The sequence below is a fragment of the Harmonia axyridis genome, chromosome 1 (assembly GCF_914767665.1).
Source record: "Harmonia axyridis chromosome 1, icHarAxyr1.1, whole genome shotgun sequence".
NCBI lineage: Eukaryota > Metazoa > Arthropoda > Insecta > Coleoptera > Coccinellidae > Harmonia > Harmonia axyridis.
This window is the reverse complement of record NC_059501.1, coordinates 16,490,578-16,505,010: the sequence shown is the minus strand read 5'-3', so window position 1 is coordinate 16,505,010 and position 14,433 is coordinate 16,490,578. Positions and strand designations below refer to the sequence as shown.

At 34.7% G+C, this 14,433-nt stretch overlaps 1 protein-coding gene across 2 annotated transcripts in view; it reads right to left on the bottom strand.

Moving 5' to 3' along the window:
• Positions 1–839: 839 nt before the first annotated feature.
• The window catches only part of LOC123679530, a 36,160-nt gene continuing 22,566 nt past the window's right edge, over positions 840–14,433 (bottom strand). For both annotated transcript variants that reach the window (XM_045616954.1, XM_045616953.1), the window contains exons 2-5: positions 10,441–10,800; positions 5,710–5,849; positions 4,688–4,902; positions 840–3,461 (exon numbers count right to left, since the gene is read on the bottom strand). In XM_045616954.1, the coding sequence (XP_045472910.1) occupies positions 1,435–3,461; positions 4,688–4,902; positions 5,710–5,849; positions 10,441–10,800 (2,742 nt within the window). In that variant the 3' untranslated portion in view covers positions 840–1,434. The remainder of the gene's footprint in view (positions 3,462–4,687; positions 4,903–5,709; positions 5,850–10,440; positions 10,801–14,433) is intronic.

Genomic DNA, 14,433 nt, shown 5'->3' with positions numbered 1-14,433 from the left:
AAAAATTTCACCCGAAATTGATTCAATATTTCACGATTTTACTTTCCTTTACACCTAACACGATTATGAGCACAGAATCGAAAAACATTGAACGGTTCCTTCATTAAAACCATTCAAATTTTTTCTTCCATCCTTCAACTTCAAAGGTTATACAAAACTGACCACACTCAATAGCATATTACTCAAAAATGAAGTTGAACACCCTATATCTTGCTTATGCTTCGAAAATAAGGTATATATCCCAAGGAAAAAATGATTCTCCCGGTCTCATCTAAACGAATATAAATGTTTGTATAGTTTATGGTAAAACACCCTATATTCCATTCAATTCAGTGTGTTTCAAATTATCAACTAATGAGTAGATGAAACCACGATTGTTGTAGAAATCGCAGCATATGTTCATAGTGTTGAATAACTAAAAATAACTATCATTCGATAACTATAATCCCATTATCAGTCTCAATAATTGATTGTTCCTTCAATAATTTTCTATATCTATAGAATCAATTCCATGATGGAAATTTTTGTAATATGGGGTTTTTCTGATTATTACCTATATTTTTCCATAGAAAATGCAATCTTGGAAATGTTTATGAGATTCAATTGTTTATGATTATAGTTGATATGGAATTATCAAAATTGTTATTTTTTCTTATATTTACACAGTCCACGATAAGTTTCAGATTTATCATCCAACTATCCAACTTTTTGTATACCTGTGTAAATTAAGTAGGTACCTTTCTGAAGAATAAATAGAACCTTATTATTCTTCATAATCTTACAAATTTACTTATTCAATAGGAAGTATGATGTAAAAATGAAATTCTAAAAGGACACTGTTACAAAAAATTGATTTATTACATAAAAACTTTGAGAATTTCTCTCAATTAATATAAGTCAGTATTACAGTATAATTAATTAAGTAGATATATTCATCTGAAGATAAAATGGAAAAATACAAAAAGGGAAATATGTAGGAAAAAAATTGGTTGCCATAAACCTCCACCAAAGCATAAAAAATCAGATAAAAACAATAGTCGAAGCTCGTAAAAAAACCGAGTAGATATAAAATAGTACCTTAAGCTAGTGTTATATAAGAACCCAAATTTGCAGTTACTCACACTCTGCGTGAATAAGTGGAAAATTGGGTAATAACCCATTGAGTATTAGAAAACCTCGACCTTTCCTTAATTGCATTTGTTATCACAGCATTCTAGTTACTAAAATTAAAATTTAATCTGTATATTTCTTTAAATATAGTAGTTTCGTTTATTTAAGGCCAAAATCGTTTTGGAAAAATATGTTTAGGAACATAAGTCTCTCATTGTTAATATAACACGTTATTTTTACAATTTCGAAAACATAATCTAATCGATTTTGAGCCTACAGCACCATTGGTGATCTTTCTTAGATCGATATATTACAATAATCGATTTACTGATGCCAGGAAGGTCGTTGTCTTGAAACAACTCTAGACGAAGACTGACTCATTTCACTTGTCATTATTTGAGCAGTACCACCCCCTGGCAATGTCCTCATTTGGCTAGAGCTTGCTTGCCACATGGATCTCTGTTCTGCTCCCATAGGCTGACCAGGTTGCATCTGCATCATCCTGGTACTTCTCACAGCCTTGGGGGTGACTTCTGGTGAGGTGTACTCACTGGCAGTGTCATATCTTGAAGGTGCTCCCCAATGTTCCGTGAATTCACTAGCAGATCTAGCTAAGCTAGGTTGGCTCAAGGATCTGGCAAGGGAAGGATGACCTGGCCTATAATAACTGTCAGTTTCGTCATCGTCGTATCTATGCATAGAGAAGTAATGAGAAGATTCTGATTGGTTATCTGCAAAGTCAGTTCTACCAAAATCGACAGTCATTTCAGACATCGATCTTAGATCAGCTTCGCTCTTAAAACTAGATCTGGATGTTCTTCTGGATCTCACCAACGGGTACTCCATCGGTTCTCTGGTTAGTGTCCTAACAGAACTTTCACCATCAGAGTCGTATTCGTAGAGTGTGGGTAGACTACTCCTTCTACTTCTATTATCCCATTCACCTCGTTTTTTGAATCTATTCTTTTGCTTATCGTTGGGAGCCAAAATTCTTATTATTACATCCCATTTGGGTGGCTCGAAGAGTTGTTCGTACCTTGCATCCCTTCTTATCCTCTCGTAATCTTCTCGTACAACAGCTTCGGTGAGGAGGGTACGTAAAGTGGACTCTGTGGTTATGATCTGACGCCATTTTATCTTATCCGCCATGGTCAACTGAGAGCTGAAAGTTTCTGTAGTCTCCATCGATGTGACTTCTTGCTCAGTTGGTTGAAGGACTCTCAAAAGAACGTTCCAGTTCGGCACTTCTGGGTTTTCAATAGGCAGTTCGAAGGTCGAGAGGTAACTCTGTGGATAGTGTGGTTGTCGAAGACTTCCCACTAACTCCGGTGAATTCAATGGTAGCTTGTTGTCGTCTATCGTACTCTTAGGAGGAATCTCCACATATCTTTCTGGTAGATTGGTGAGAGTCAATCCGGAAGCTGAAGATATATCGGAGAAGTTCTCCCACTCAGGTGGTTCAGGCATTTCCAAAGGATAATTCCTGATGGTAACATCCCACTTATGGGCCTCTGCTGGTCTGGTATGATATTCGGTCACCAATCTCTTATGACGTTCTATATCCTCGATGGTCTTCTTTTCGGTTATAGTTCTGAGATAGACATCATCGACTGTATGCGACGTGATCTCAGGTTTACGCATTGGCATGGGCTCAAACACCTCCGTACGGTCCATGGAGACCAAGTGTTGCTCTCTTGGCATCATTGGTGGTGGTGGAGGTGCTGGACCCTTGATTCTATGAGATGAATCGAACATCTCAGTGATGGAGTGAGTGTCAGTCATCTCCGAGTTCAAGGACGCTAGTTCTTGCAGTTCCTGTTGCCTCTTCAGAATCTTATTGAACGTAGGAGCTGGTTGAATATGTCTGGGAGGATGATGGAGTTCAGGGATGTAAGTGAATTGGGTAGATTCGGGTCTAGAGGATTCCTCTCTTTCCAAGATTGTTGACAAATTCCTCTCAGTTCTGGAAACAGAGCTATCGGTGTCTGAAATGGCAAGGCTGGCAGGAGAGGGGGGAGCTCTATTGACCTTCATCTGAACTTCGAACCGAGGCTGTTCTTTGTAGGCTGAAGCTCTGGGTAACGTCGTGGTAGTTGCGACGGTTTGTAGAGCACCATCGCTGTAGACGCTGCTGTTGTCGTGTAGGTAAGCTCGGTTCTCGAAGCTTCCTGCTGATGAGACTGGAAGAGATCTGGCATCGAGTTCTTCTATTTCTGAGTGTGATTCTGAAGGATAATCTGATGGAAGCGTGTCGCTGATTAGTGGTCCGTCACTTCCTGAGCTGCTTGCTGTTGCTTGGATCGGGGCATGAGCTCGAGGAATCTTTACTGGGTCGTAAATTGAGAGATTACCTGAAAAAAAAATTAATAATTATATTTCAGAAAAAAAACACAGTTTATTATTCAAAAAAACTTTTTATGATTTTTATAGTTTGATAAAAATTTATATAGCATGTTACATATTTTGGAAAAGGGAAAAATTAGGTGATTTTATTTTTTATAGAAACTGTTATGGAAATTATGGAAATGAAAACTAAATGAATACACCAATGGATTCTGATAAAAAAAAAGTGCGCAAGGATGTTTTTGTTTCATATTAATAGCACCAATAATGAAGAAATTATGAGAACTTTTTGTTTCACGTCATTTTCCAATTTTCTCTTTTAGCTTGAAAACATTTGAATTTATGAGGTTGCGGTTTTGACAAAATTAATTATATGAAAAATTGAGCCCGAAAAAGTTCCATTCATTTTATTCTAGCTCTGAAGGAGTTCTGAGATCCCCTCACTAGACAACGAATTTGGGACAGCCCATACGTCTCTTACCCTAGTTGATAATTATCATATTTATTTATGAATAGATAGATTATTATCATTTGAAAAAAACGAATATTCACTTTTTTTAATATGAAATTGAGTAAATCGTCGCAACTTGAAAATATTTTGTCGAGTATACTAAGATTCATTTGATTCATTCAATAACATCATGGATAAATGCGAAAATAATTCTTGAACAAATTCAAAACATTGATAGATCAGATAGAAGTGATAAGACTGGTGTTCTTGAAGAAAAGTAGGTATTCAACATCAACAATTATTATGTCTTCAACTTCTCATCACGTTATATGATTTCCTAAGAAATAATTTCATCATACCGAATAAAAAATAGTTGCAACAACTTTCTTCTGTTTTGTTTTATGCAGATTTATTATAAATGATTGAGGCATGGTAGTTTGAACAAATAAATTATTTTTTATCTCTACACTCCTAGGCCTCTGAACTGTGATAACTCGAATAATTGTTAATGAGAGAAATAAATCCTAAAGAAAATTCTAAAAGTAATGAAGCACTGCCCGCCAAAAGTTGAAGATATTGATACTTTCCGAAAATTCATATTTTGCGTATCATTTGAATATTTTTCTTCATTAATATTAATTTATAATGATTTTATATTTTTCTAGTATTATTTGAATGAAAAAGTCTTCTGGTTCATCCTGGAGCAAGTTTTGATCAATTTTAATAATTTGTATCCACTCTATACAGGGTGATTTATCAGTTATTGAACTTTCTTATACTTACCAAGACTACCACTAGAAAGTTTCGTAATTTCGGAATTCGTTCCAATGCTCAAGAATGGCCTTGACAGGGGTATAACTCGTCTTCTCAAGCAGTAGTTGGTACATCCAAGACCAAGGAGCAGAAGAGATAGGAAGAGTATTCCACATATTATCAACATTATTTGGAAACTATTGAGTGGTGGTGCCACCACTGGCTGAGGTACATTGTCATTTTTTCTGTAGAAAAAGAAATTGTTTATTAAAGCATCCATATCTTACGAATTGAATCGAGAGCATGAATGAACGAGTACTCAAAAATTTTCTTTGGTTCTGAGGTCGCCATTCACATGTACAGTGCATCCCATTTTGGGTGAGACAGCCAGGTTTCTCGCTTATTATTTAAGATAGAGCCTTGCGGTTTTCACGTTCCTATCCTATTTTTTTTCAAACTTAAGTTGGTCTTATCAGATTTTGCATAACTGTTTCCGTTCAAGAGATACAGGGCGATTTTGAAAATTGATACTTTTCGGACCCCTCCTTTATCTCCGAAATTATTAGAAATAATGCTGAGCTAAAAACTACGTCTGAATCAGAATTCTGCGTAGAATCCAGTGGCGTACTCAATTTTTTTTTCGGGGTATGGTTTTGAAGATTCAACACAAACCTATATTTTTTTTAATGGAACACCCTATATATTATTACTTCGTTGAATTCGTATTTTTTTTCCCTTGAAAATGATGTATGATACTATGTAGGTAGGATGTTCAAAAATATAAAAAAAAACACTAAAACATCAAATGATGATGGTTTTTTGTTAATTCTTAAAAATTAATTTCTTTAAAAGTTTCCAGGTCATTCCATTAGAACGTTATCGTTCATATGCCCGGACGGATAGAATAGAATTTGAGGACGAATTTGTCATAAGCGAATAAAACCCTATCGTTTGAGTCCATTCTCGACTCAAAATTTGAAAATCACAGACATTGTGATGAAATGAGAATAATTTGTTCGGCGAATTAAAAATTTTATTGATTTTGAACTTACATAAATTCTGGCAGTACCGGTGGTAGAGGAGCTACTGGTGGTGGATACCTACACACTATGGTAATGATTTCATCTCCATCGATTTCCAAGGAAGGGTGGAATCTGACGATAATATTGTTGGTAAATACACGTTGTGGTGCCTGAAATATTCATCAATATTGAATTATCAACAAGAAAAAAATTTGGAGTATATTATGAAAAGTTCTTAATAAATTGGTAAGATAAGACTTAGTTTCCAAAATTCATCAACTGACCTGGCGTCAGGACTTTTTGAGAACTCGATCATTCATTGCACTTGGATACCATATAGAATCATATGCAAAAAATCCAAAACAAAAAAATCTCAAAAAACCTTGTGGCAATGTTATGGGCTCCTTATATTACAAAACGTTATTTTTCTTGACAAAAGTTAAACCATCAACAGTGAAAATAAAATAAGGTTATTGGAGCGATCAAGTGCAGAAATGAAGAAAAAATAATCCTCAAATGCCAAAAAAAAAATTATCTTTCATCAAGACAATGCTTCTTGTCACAAATCGATGCAAACCAAGCTTATTCTTAAGATCTGGCACTCAATGATTTATATTTTTTTGCAGACCTCAAAATAATGCTCCAGGGAAACAAATTTAGATTGATGAAGGTAAAGACACATATTTTCAAAGAAAAGGTATTGAAAAATTATAGGAATGTACATGAATCACTCTTTAAAGTATTGACGAATTAAGTCAAATTTTTATAAAAAAATGTGTTAATCTGCTTCTTGACAAAACTTCTATTGGGCTTATCCTGCTATAGACCTTAAAATTCAGATTATGAAATCAATAATTTTGAACAAAGCTATTTTGCTGTGTAAAAATAAACCTCATAAAGAGATAAACTTTCGTATCAAGGTTTTCTTAATCATTCTATGAAAAACATCCTGTTGTGTGTCTGTGTCATATTCTAAATAAATAGTTTTCATCATATTTTTTATTATGTTCAAATTCGAATAGTGAATCCACTCTACAGATAATAATCGCTTTTAATTGATCGAAGTTTATCTGATCGATTATCTTAATACGACGAATTGATAAGTGGATAGTGAGGTTTTCAACTTCATTGATAAACTTCATCTCATAACAGCGGCCGAATAATTTTAAAAGACTCATCACAAATTAGATCTGAAGTGTTTTGTAATTCTATGTACTGAATGAAAACTGAAAGTCAACTGCCGGTCTTCCTCGTAGCGCTTTGAAATAAAAATAAGACCAAATCCCAAAAATGTGCTCGTTTTCGCAGAATGGGAATATTGAACAAGAAGTCACTTAACGAAATTTTTATGTAAACTGAACAAACTGAAATATACTGAAGGATATCCTCAAAATCATCACGAATTTCGAGTCATAGATAGTCTCGAACAATAATGTTCGACTCACTGACGATAAATTTCGCAACATGCGTATGGTATGCTCAGAAAAAATGAATGATCATCCAAGTTAGCCTCTCAAGTAAATTTTTCGATAAAATATACTTTTTCGGCAACCGTCCGTGAAGTGCTCACTTCCCGGACGCTTTTTCTCTGAGAAAGTAGCATTTCCCGGCCTAGTCCGGAAATTACGTACTTCCCGGACTAGGCCGGAAAAGAATCATAGAAGCCATAGCAACCGAGATAACGGCTGACAGTTCATATGAAATTAGTTGTCAAAAATTTGCATGTTTTTTGATCGCAATCGCAATAAAATATGGAAAGCAGCAGCGATAGTGTTATTTTACATGGTTGCCGAAAAAATATTGTACGCAACACGCCCGAAAATGGTTTTTTTGGACTCACCGACTTACAGGACTCGCTTACGCTCGTCCTGGAATTTTGTCTATTCGTCCAAAAAAACCCTATTTTCCGGACTTGTTACATAAATTACTATTTTCGGCAACCGTCCGGGAAGTGCTCACTTCCCGGACGCTTTTTCTCTGAGAAAGTAGCATTTCCCGGCCTAGTCCGGAAAATACGTACTTCCCGGACTAGGCCGGAAAAGAATTACATCGTTCGTGTCATTGTGAATATGAAAATCTTGGTAGGGATATTTTTAATAAATGCAATTGATCATTACCATAGCAACCGAGATAACGGCTGACAGTTCATATGAAATTAGTTGTCAAAAATTCGCATGTTTTTTTTATCGCAATCGCAATAAAATATGGAAAGCAGCAGCGATAGTGTTATTCTACACGGTTGCCGAGAAAATATTGTACGCAACACGCCCGAAAATGGTTTTTTTGGACTCACAGACTTCCAGGACGAGCGTGAGCGAGTCCTGGAAGTCCGTCTATTCGTCCAAAAAAACCCTATTTTCCGGACTTCTTACGTAAATTGCTATTTCGGCTTGAAACAAAAAGAAAAAAAAGATATTGACATTTCAATGAAAAGGAAGCTCATTCAGGGATTTTCATTTCTAGACTTCTTTTTCGGAGAATTTATGGTCCATGTGTTATTATTGTTAAATTAAATGTTAGAATTCCTTGCCACAGGTTTGAATGCAAGCATGACATATTTTCAAAAATGATCGCGTCATCAGCTTGCGCATCCGGAGGCATTTAGTTCTTTGACTGCAGCATTAATTCTTGCTTTGGGTTTCATTTAATAATTCACAAAAATGACATAAATCAAAAAATCAAAATCAATATAAACCAATAAAATTTACGGTGTCTTCATAAATGAATGTAACATCGCAGTTGTTTTTGAATTATTCATGTTGCTTCATATAAATATCTATTATTTCTTCTTTGATTTAAGCTAGAGAATTGATATAAAATGAGACTGACTGATGCGCTCATGACAAAAATAATCGTATTTTCCTCTTGGTTTATATTTTAAATATCAATTGAATTAACAATACAATTGTCATGACTGTATGACATTTCGGAAATTGACAGTCATGACAATTGTTGCCATGACTGTCAATTTCCGAAATGTCTACATACAGTTGGAACTCTCAGTAAGGGGCCTCCAAAAAATAATTCAAAGGCAATTGCAATGTTTATGAATAATTTATGAATACCCTGTATATTTTAACAGTTCAGTTTCCTCCAATATGCACATGAATGAACTAGCGCTCTAAAACTCCTGAAACCGGTGTTTTCCTTGAATATTTTCCATTTTTGTCTATAGTTACTATAGAATTGAAAAATTCACAATCTCTTACAATTCAAAATTTTTAAACTTAGATCAATTTGTATAAAATCATCGTTTTATTTTCATTCTGAAACGAAATTTGATCTAAAGAGCCAAATTCCATAAAAATTATCTATTGCGTGATTTCAGACTGAGATGCGTAAAAATAATACTTATGTCTGGATGATAACAATCGCATAGATCGAATCGTTAGATTGCAGTAAAAGACGCAAAACGAAAGTACGTAGTTCATGAGTAATAATGAGTATCATTTTCATTAGATTAATGAACAAAAATTATCTTCCAAAAAATAACTTAACCATCATCACTTCATGCAATGAACAATTGAAATATAGAGGTGAATGAGCGAAAACTCGAAATCAAATATTTCGTACGCTTTACCAATGGAAGGTGCATTTGCAGCTGGCAATACCGTATGATTTACATATCTGTGTTATTTTACTGTATTGACTCTTTGCTAGCCCGAGAGATATCCTCGTGGGCTGCGCATCTCTTGGAAGAACGGCACCGCTTGGGACATAAACCCAACCGTTCTACGGCAATGTCACCATGATCCGCAATCAGATGGAAGGTGTAAATGGAAGGGACCACTGAGTGTCATACTGATGATTCCACTAGTGGTCCTGGGATGAAACACGTCAATCCTCTGAGAGGGAGCGCACCTTCAGAATCGGCTGAGAACACCTCAATACTTGGGATTTACGGCTTGGCTTGATATTCAAGCTACTTGGCTCAAGCTCAAGCCAACTCATCCCTACTAAAGACAGCAAGACTGTCAAAGATAAGAACCTGATAAGAAACAACAGAAGATGAATTCGCTGCGCCCTGGAGGGAATAATGGGAACAACTCTCGAATAACTAGTTGGTTGCTTTGATTCCTCCCCGATGGAAAATAATTTCAAATGAAACAGTGAAAAACTAAATTTTCCAATGAAACAAACGAGTGTTTCGCCAAATTGTCGCTTTATAACTGATGTAAATAAGAAATTGTAATGGTCAACGAAGATTCGTACGTCCAATATATCTGTTCATAAAATAATAGATTTTTGAAATTGAAAAGAGATTAAGAAGTTATCAATTTTGAACTTTCATTTTCAGAATAGATGATTTCGCGATTATTGTTGAAATACTTCCAGGAACGTATCATACTAAAATAGCTCTTTTGGAACTACAAAATACAAACTGTATCTGGATCTCAGTAAAAACAGGCTACACTTTCCCACTAACTTGCTACCTCAGGAAGCAATCAATAAGAATAGAGTTGAGAGAAACTGACGAGTGCAGATTCTGGAAGACAGAAACTCCTGATCACTTGGCCCTAGAATACCTCGCCATTACAAGTCAAAGTAAAAAATTCTTTGGCGAGAAACTGTGACTGTAATCTCCTTAAAGCCATCCTAAATACTGGAGTTCATAAGAACTTTCGAATTGCAAAATGAGATGTAGAGGATGCAGAGGTACAAACATCTCTAATGCAATTTATAAACTATTCATAAAAGAATAAGATAAGAAGATCTAAGACATTAAATTATTATTAGCTTGCCATGAAATTTCGTACATACCTGTTTCGTACCACATCCTTTAAGAGGTAAATCAATTTTATAGCTCAAATTTCCTGCTCCATGGACAAAACAGGGTGAATTCCTGTCAGGGTGGGCGTATGCCACCCCATGAAAAGGCTCGTTAAACTTCAGTTCAACCTGCATGGATCCAGCGGCGCAGTTTAAGGCTGCTTTCGTTCGGTTCAAGAAGATGACGGGACTAAGGTCATCCAGTTTCGTAACTTTTCCATCCAAGGTGGCTTGTTCGGGGAGGCCTCCAACATACTCCACATTGTTGGCTTGATCAGCGTAGTTAGATTGAGGATGGGAGTGACCACTCGATATAATTGTGGCTAAGGCCACAATCAGGAGTGGAGACATCTGAAAAAAAATTTCATCAGTACAGTGTTCGAAAGTGTTTTGGGTTGTATAGAAACAGATTATCGAATAAAATCGAACTTTCAAACAAGCAATCTTAAGCCCACATTCTGGAGTTCGATCCCCCGGCCAGAAAAGAAATTTTCTGAATAGGCAGGACTTTCCAACCATTCGGTGTGGTTGAAAATTTAACAGTGATATTCCTGAAGTGACGATGAAACATAGTAACAAAGCCCACACAAAATACAATAGATTCTCCTTACAAGCTCTAAACTTCTGAAATTTCTCACATAAGCCTCTAGGAGAATTGTGTCAGCATATAAAACATTGTAGCATTTTCAATCAGCTCTACTAGTCTTTTTATGAACAAGTGTTATTATTCTTGTGAACATTGGCATGACCTATTTTCTGGGCTGCTACATGAAGCTTTCATTATGCACTCAGTGCATTTTTTTAACGGTTGATCTATTTTTTGTGAGTCAAATTCAAGGATTTTTCTCATAGATAAGTATGTGACAGTGGATGAAACATGGATTCATCGCTACACTCCTAATTCAAAATCAGTGAGTAGAGAGCAGGCGGTGAATGCCATCTCAAATATCAAATGACAAGATTATGGAATGCGTATTTTGGGACGTGCATGGTATATTCATTGACTACCTTGACTAAGGTAGAACCATCAACAGTGAATATTACATATTCATATTATTGGATAGATTGAGTTCAGTAATTAAGAAAAAATGCAAAAGAAATCCTCTTTCTTCAAGACAAAGCTCCTTGTCACAAATCGATGAAAACCATTGTTAAATTGAACGAATTGCGCTTCTAACTGATTATTATCCACCCATCTCATTCTCCAGATCTGAACCCCAGTGGTCATCTGGTTTTTTCAGACCTTGAAAGAATGCTTTAGAAAAATAAATTTGGCTCTTATGAAGAAGTGATTGCCAAGGTTGAAGCAGATTTCAAAAGCAAAGATGAATCTTTCTATAGAAAAGATATTGATAAAGTCGAATTTTTCAGAAAAAATATGTATGTACCCAATTTAATCCACAAATGGTTATAGCATTGGTATATATCAAAATAGTTTATTTGCCAAGTTTTTCAAGAAAACAGTCATTGTGTTAAATATAGCTTCAAGTTCTTATCATTAATCATAACTATTTTTAAATTCGTTAGAATAAACTTGAAAATTTTCAGCAGCTTCTCAAATTTGAAATAACTTCGATATATTGAACATTTGCTTCAATTATTTTATAGAAAATTCTATGCTTATCCACTATATATTTTTCTTCGAATGATTGTCTAACATCATATTAAAATTGTATTCACGAACCTCACGTTTTTTTGTTTTATCGGATCACATCGTAAACTGACTTGTTCGACAATAATTTCAGTTCAAATAATTACATTGAATAATAAATGCATGACATCCTGTGATTCATACGTGTACAAGATAGTCATGTCAGGATTGTTAATTTGGTTGAGTACTATGTTGAATATTCAATGTTTATCTACGAAGAAATGTCCAAGCCCAAGTATGAATCATTTAAATTCACATTGGAAAATTATTGACTAACATTCAAGTTGATTCATAAATTTTCGTTGTATGCAAAAATGGAAATATTTTGAATTATTTGCGAAATTTATTTGATTCATTTGTCCAGGCTTTATAATCGATATAAACCTGATGTGGATGTTACCTTTGAATATTCTACTGAATGTTTATTATGTTAATTCTATTCTTCGTTAATATTCACATAAGTGAAAGGCCTTCGTATTAATCTTATAACGAAGAGTTATAGGAAAGGAGGTATAGCTAATTGCTAATTTAAATCGATTAACATTAAAACGAATTGAGGAACTTCACAATAATAAGATCGTTTTATAGCTGTGTAGGTTACAAGCGTTATAACATCAATGCAAATGTATTTGTGGCATTTTATAATCGACTTTATATCCATGCTGTTATGAAAGTACCAGAAATGATAGTTTGAGCTCGCTGAAAAGAATTCTCGAAGTTATTCATGTCGCAAAGTTCGAGTAACTGTCCTCTCTACTGACTCAAAATCAGTGTGAAATCTATGTTAGCTTGATTATACTGACAATAATCTATTCCGTCAATTCATCTCGATAATATTATTTGAAAATTTCAACAATGGATGAATATATCGAAAAAAAAATCTATATTAAATAGCTTACGAGTCAACCCCAACTAAAGGCTTTGTACACTCATTTTGAGGATGAAAAAAATTGGCCTTCAATGTCATAATTTCAATTCGAAAAGTCCATTTCAGACCATTTTCTGTGTCTGCAATGTCTTCATATCCTTGTAACAGCCTCAACTTCTTCGATGACGATTTTAATAGAATTTTGTACGGGTATCCTGTACCTGTAAGCCCATACGAATTCAGCCAGTTTTTTCCAGCGTTTTGCTTTGGGCATGCGCAAACGTTAAATTCTCGGGGTTTCTATATATGATATTTTATTGTTACGATTTTGATGAAATTTGGTATGGAAATTCTAATTGAATAGTAAGTGGCTTCATGGGAATTTAATCTCTTTTGGACATATGGAGAGCTCTGCTCATAACGAACGTAAAATTCCCGAGTCCTTAATATATCAGATTTTGATGAAATTTCAAATGGAAATTTGATTTGTATGTAAAAATGCTCCATGGAAATCTCTTTAGGATATATGGAGAGCTCTGCTCATACGCAAACGTGAAATTCTCGAGTTCTTAATAGTTCGCGTTCTACTGATCAGATTTTGATGAAATTTCAAATGAATATTTGAATTGTGATCAGATTTTGATGAAATTTCAAATGAATATTTGAATTGTGTGGTAAGTTGCTCCATGGAAATTTGAATTCTTAAGGATATTTGGAGAGCTCTGCTCATACACAAACGTGAAATTCCCGAGTTCTTAATATTTCGCATTCTAGTGATCAGAATTTGATGAAATTTCAAATGGATATTTGAATTGTGTGGTAAGTTGCTCCATAGGAATTGAAACTCTTCAGGATATAGTGAGAGCCCTGCTCATACACAAACGTAAAATTTCCGTTTCTTTAATATTTCGCGTTCTATTGATCAGATTTTGGTGAAATTTGGTATGGATAGTTAGATTGCGTTGTAAGTGACTCTATTGGATTTTAAACTCATTAGGATCAGGATTTGTGATGATCTTTGCCTAAACACAAGTGTGAAATACACAAGAATTAATTAATTAATTTAAAATCTTCAGGTTATTTTGTGGACTTTGCTTATTCACACAAATTTGAAATTTCTGAGACCTTCGAATTTCGTGTTCTACAAGTCCGATGGGTATTGGGAACAACTTTTTTTGTGCCTGTCGTACCATGAAAAATCTTCCAAGTTAAACTGTTTCCTTGTGAATGGAAAAAATAGGAATGAATAAGTGAAAACTTGTTTGCTATATCATAAAAATAAACATTGACTATTCTAACTTACTTACATACTAGCAAGGAAGGTCAGAATTTCAAGAATACATTCCAAAAAAATTATTCGCAAAAAAACCATCTAACCTAGAATTCTAAATTCTTCGTCTACGGTTCATTGGTCAAGAAACATAGAATCTTATCGGCACCAATCAAACAATTGGGTACCGTACCA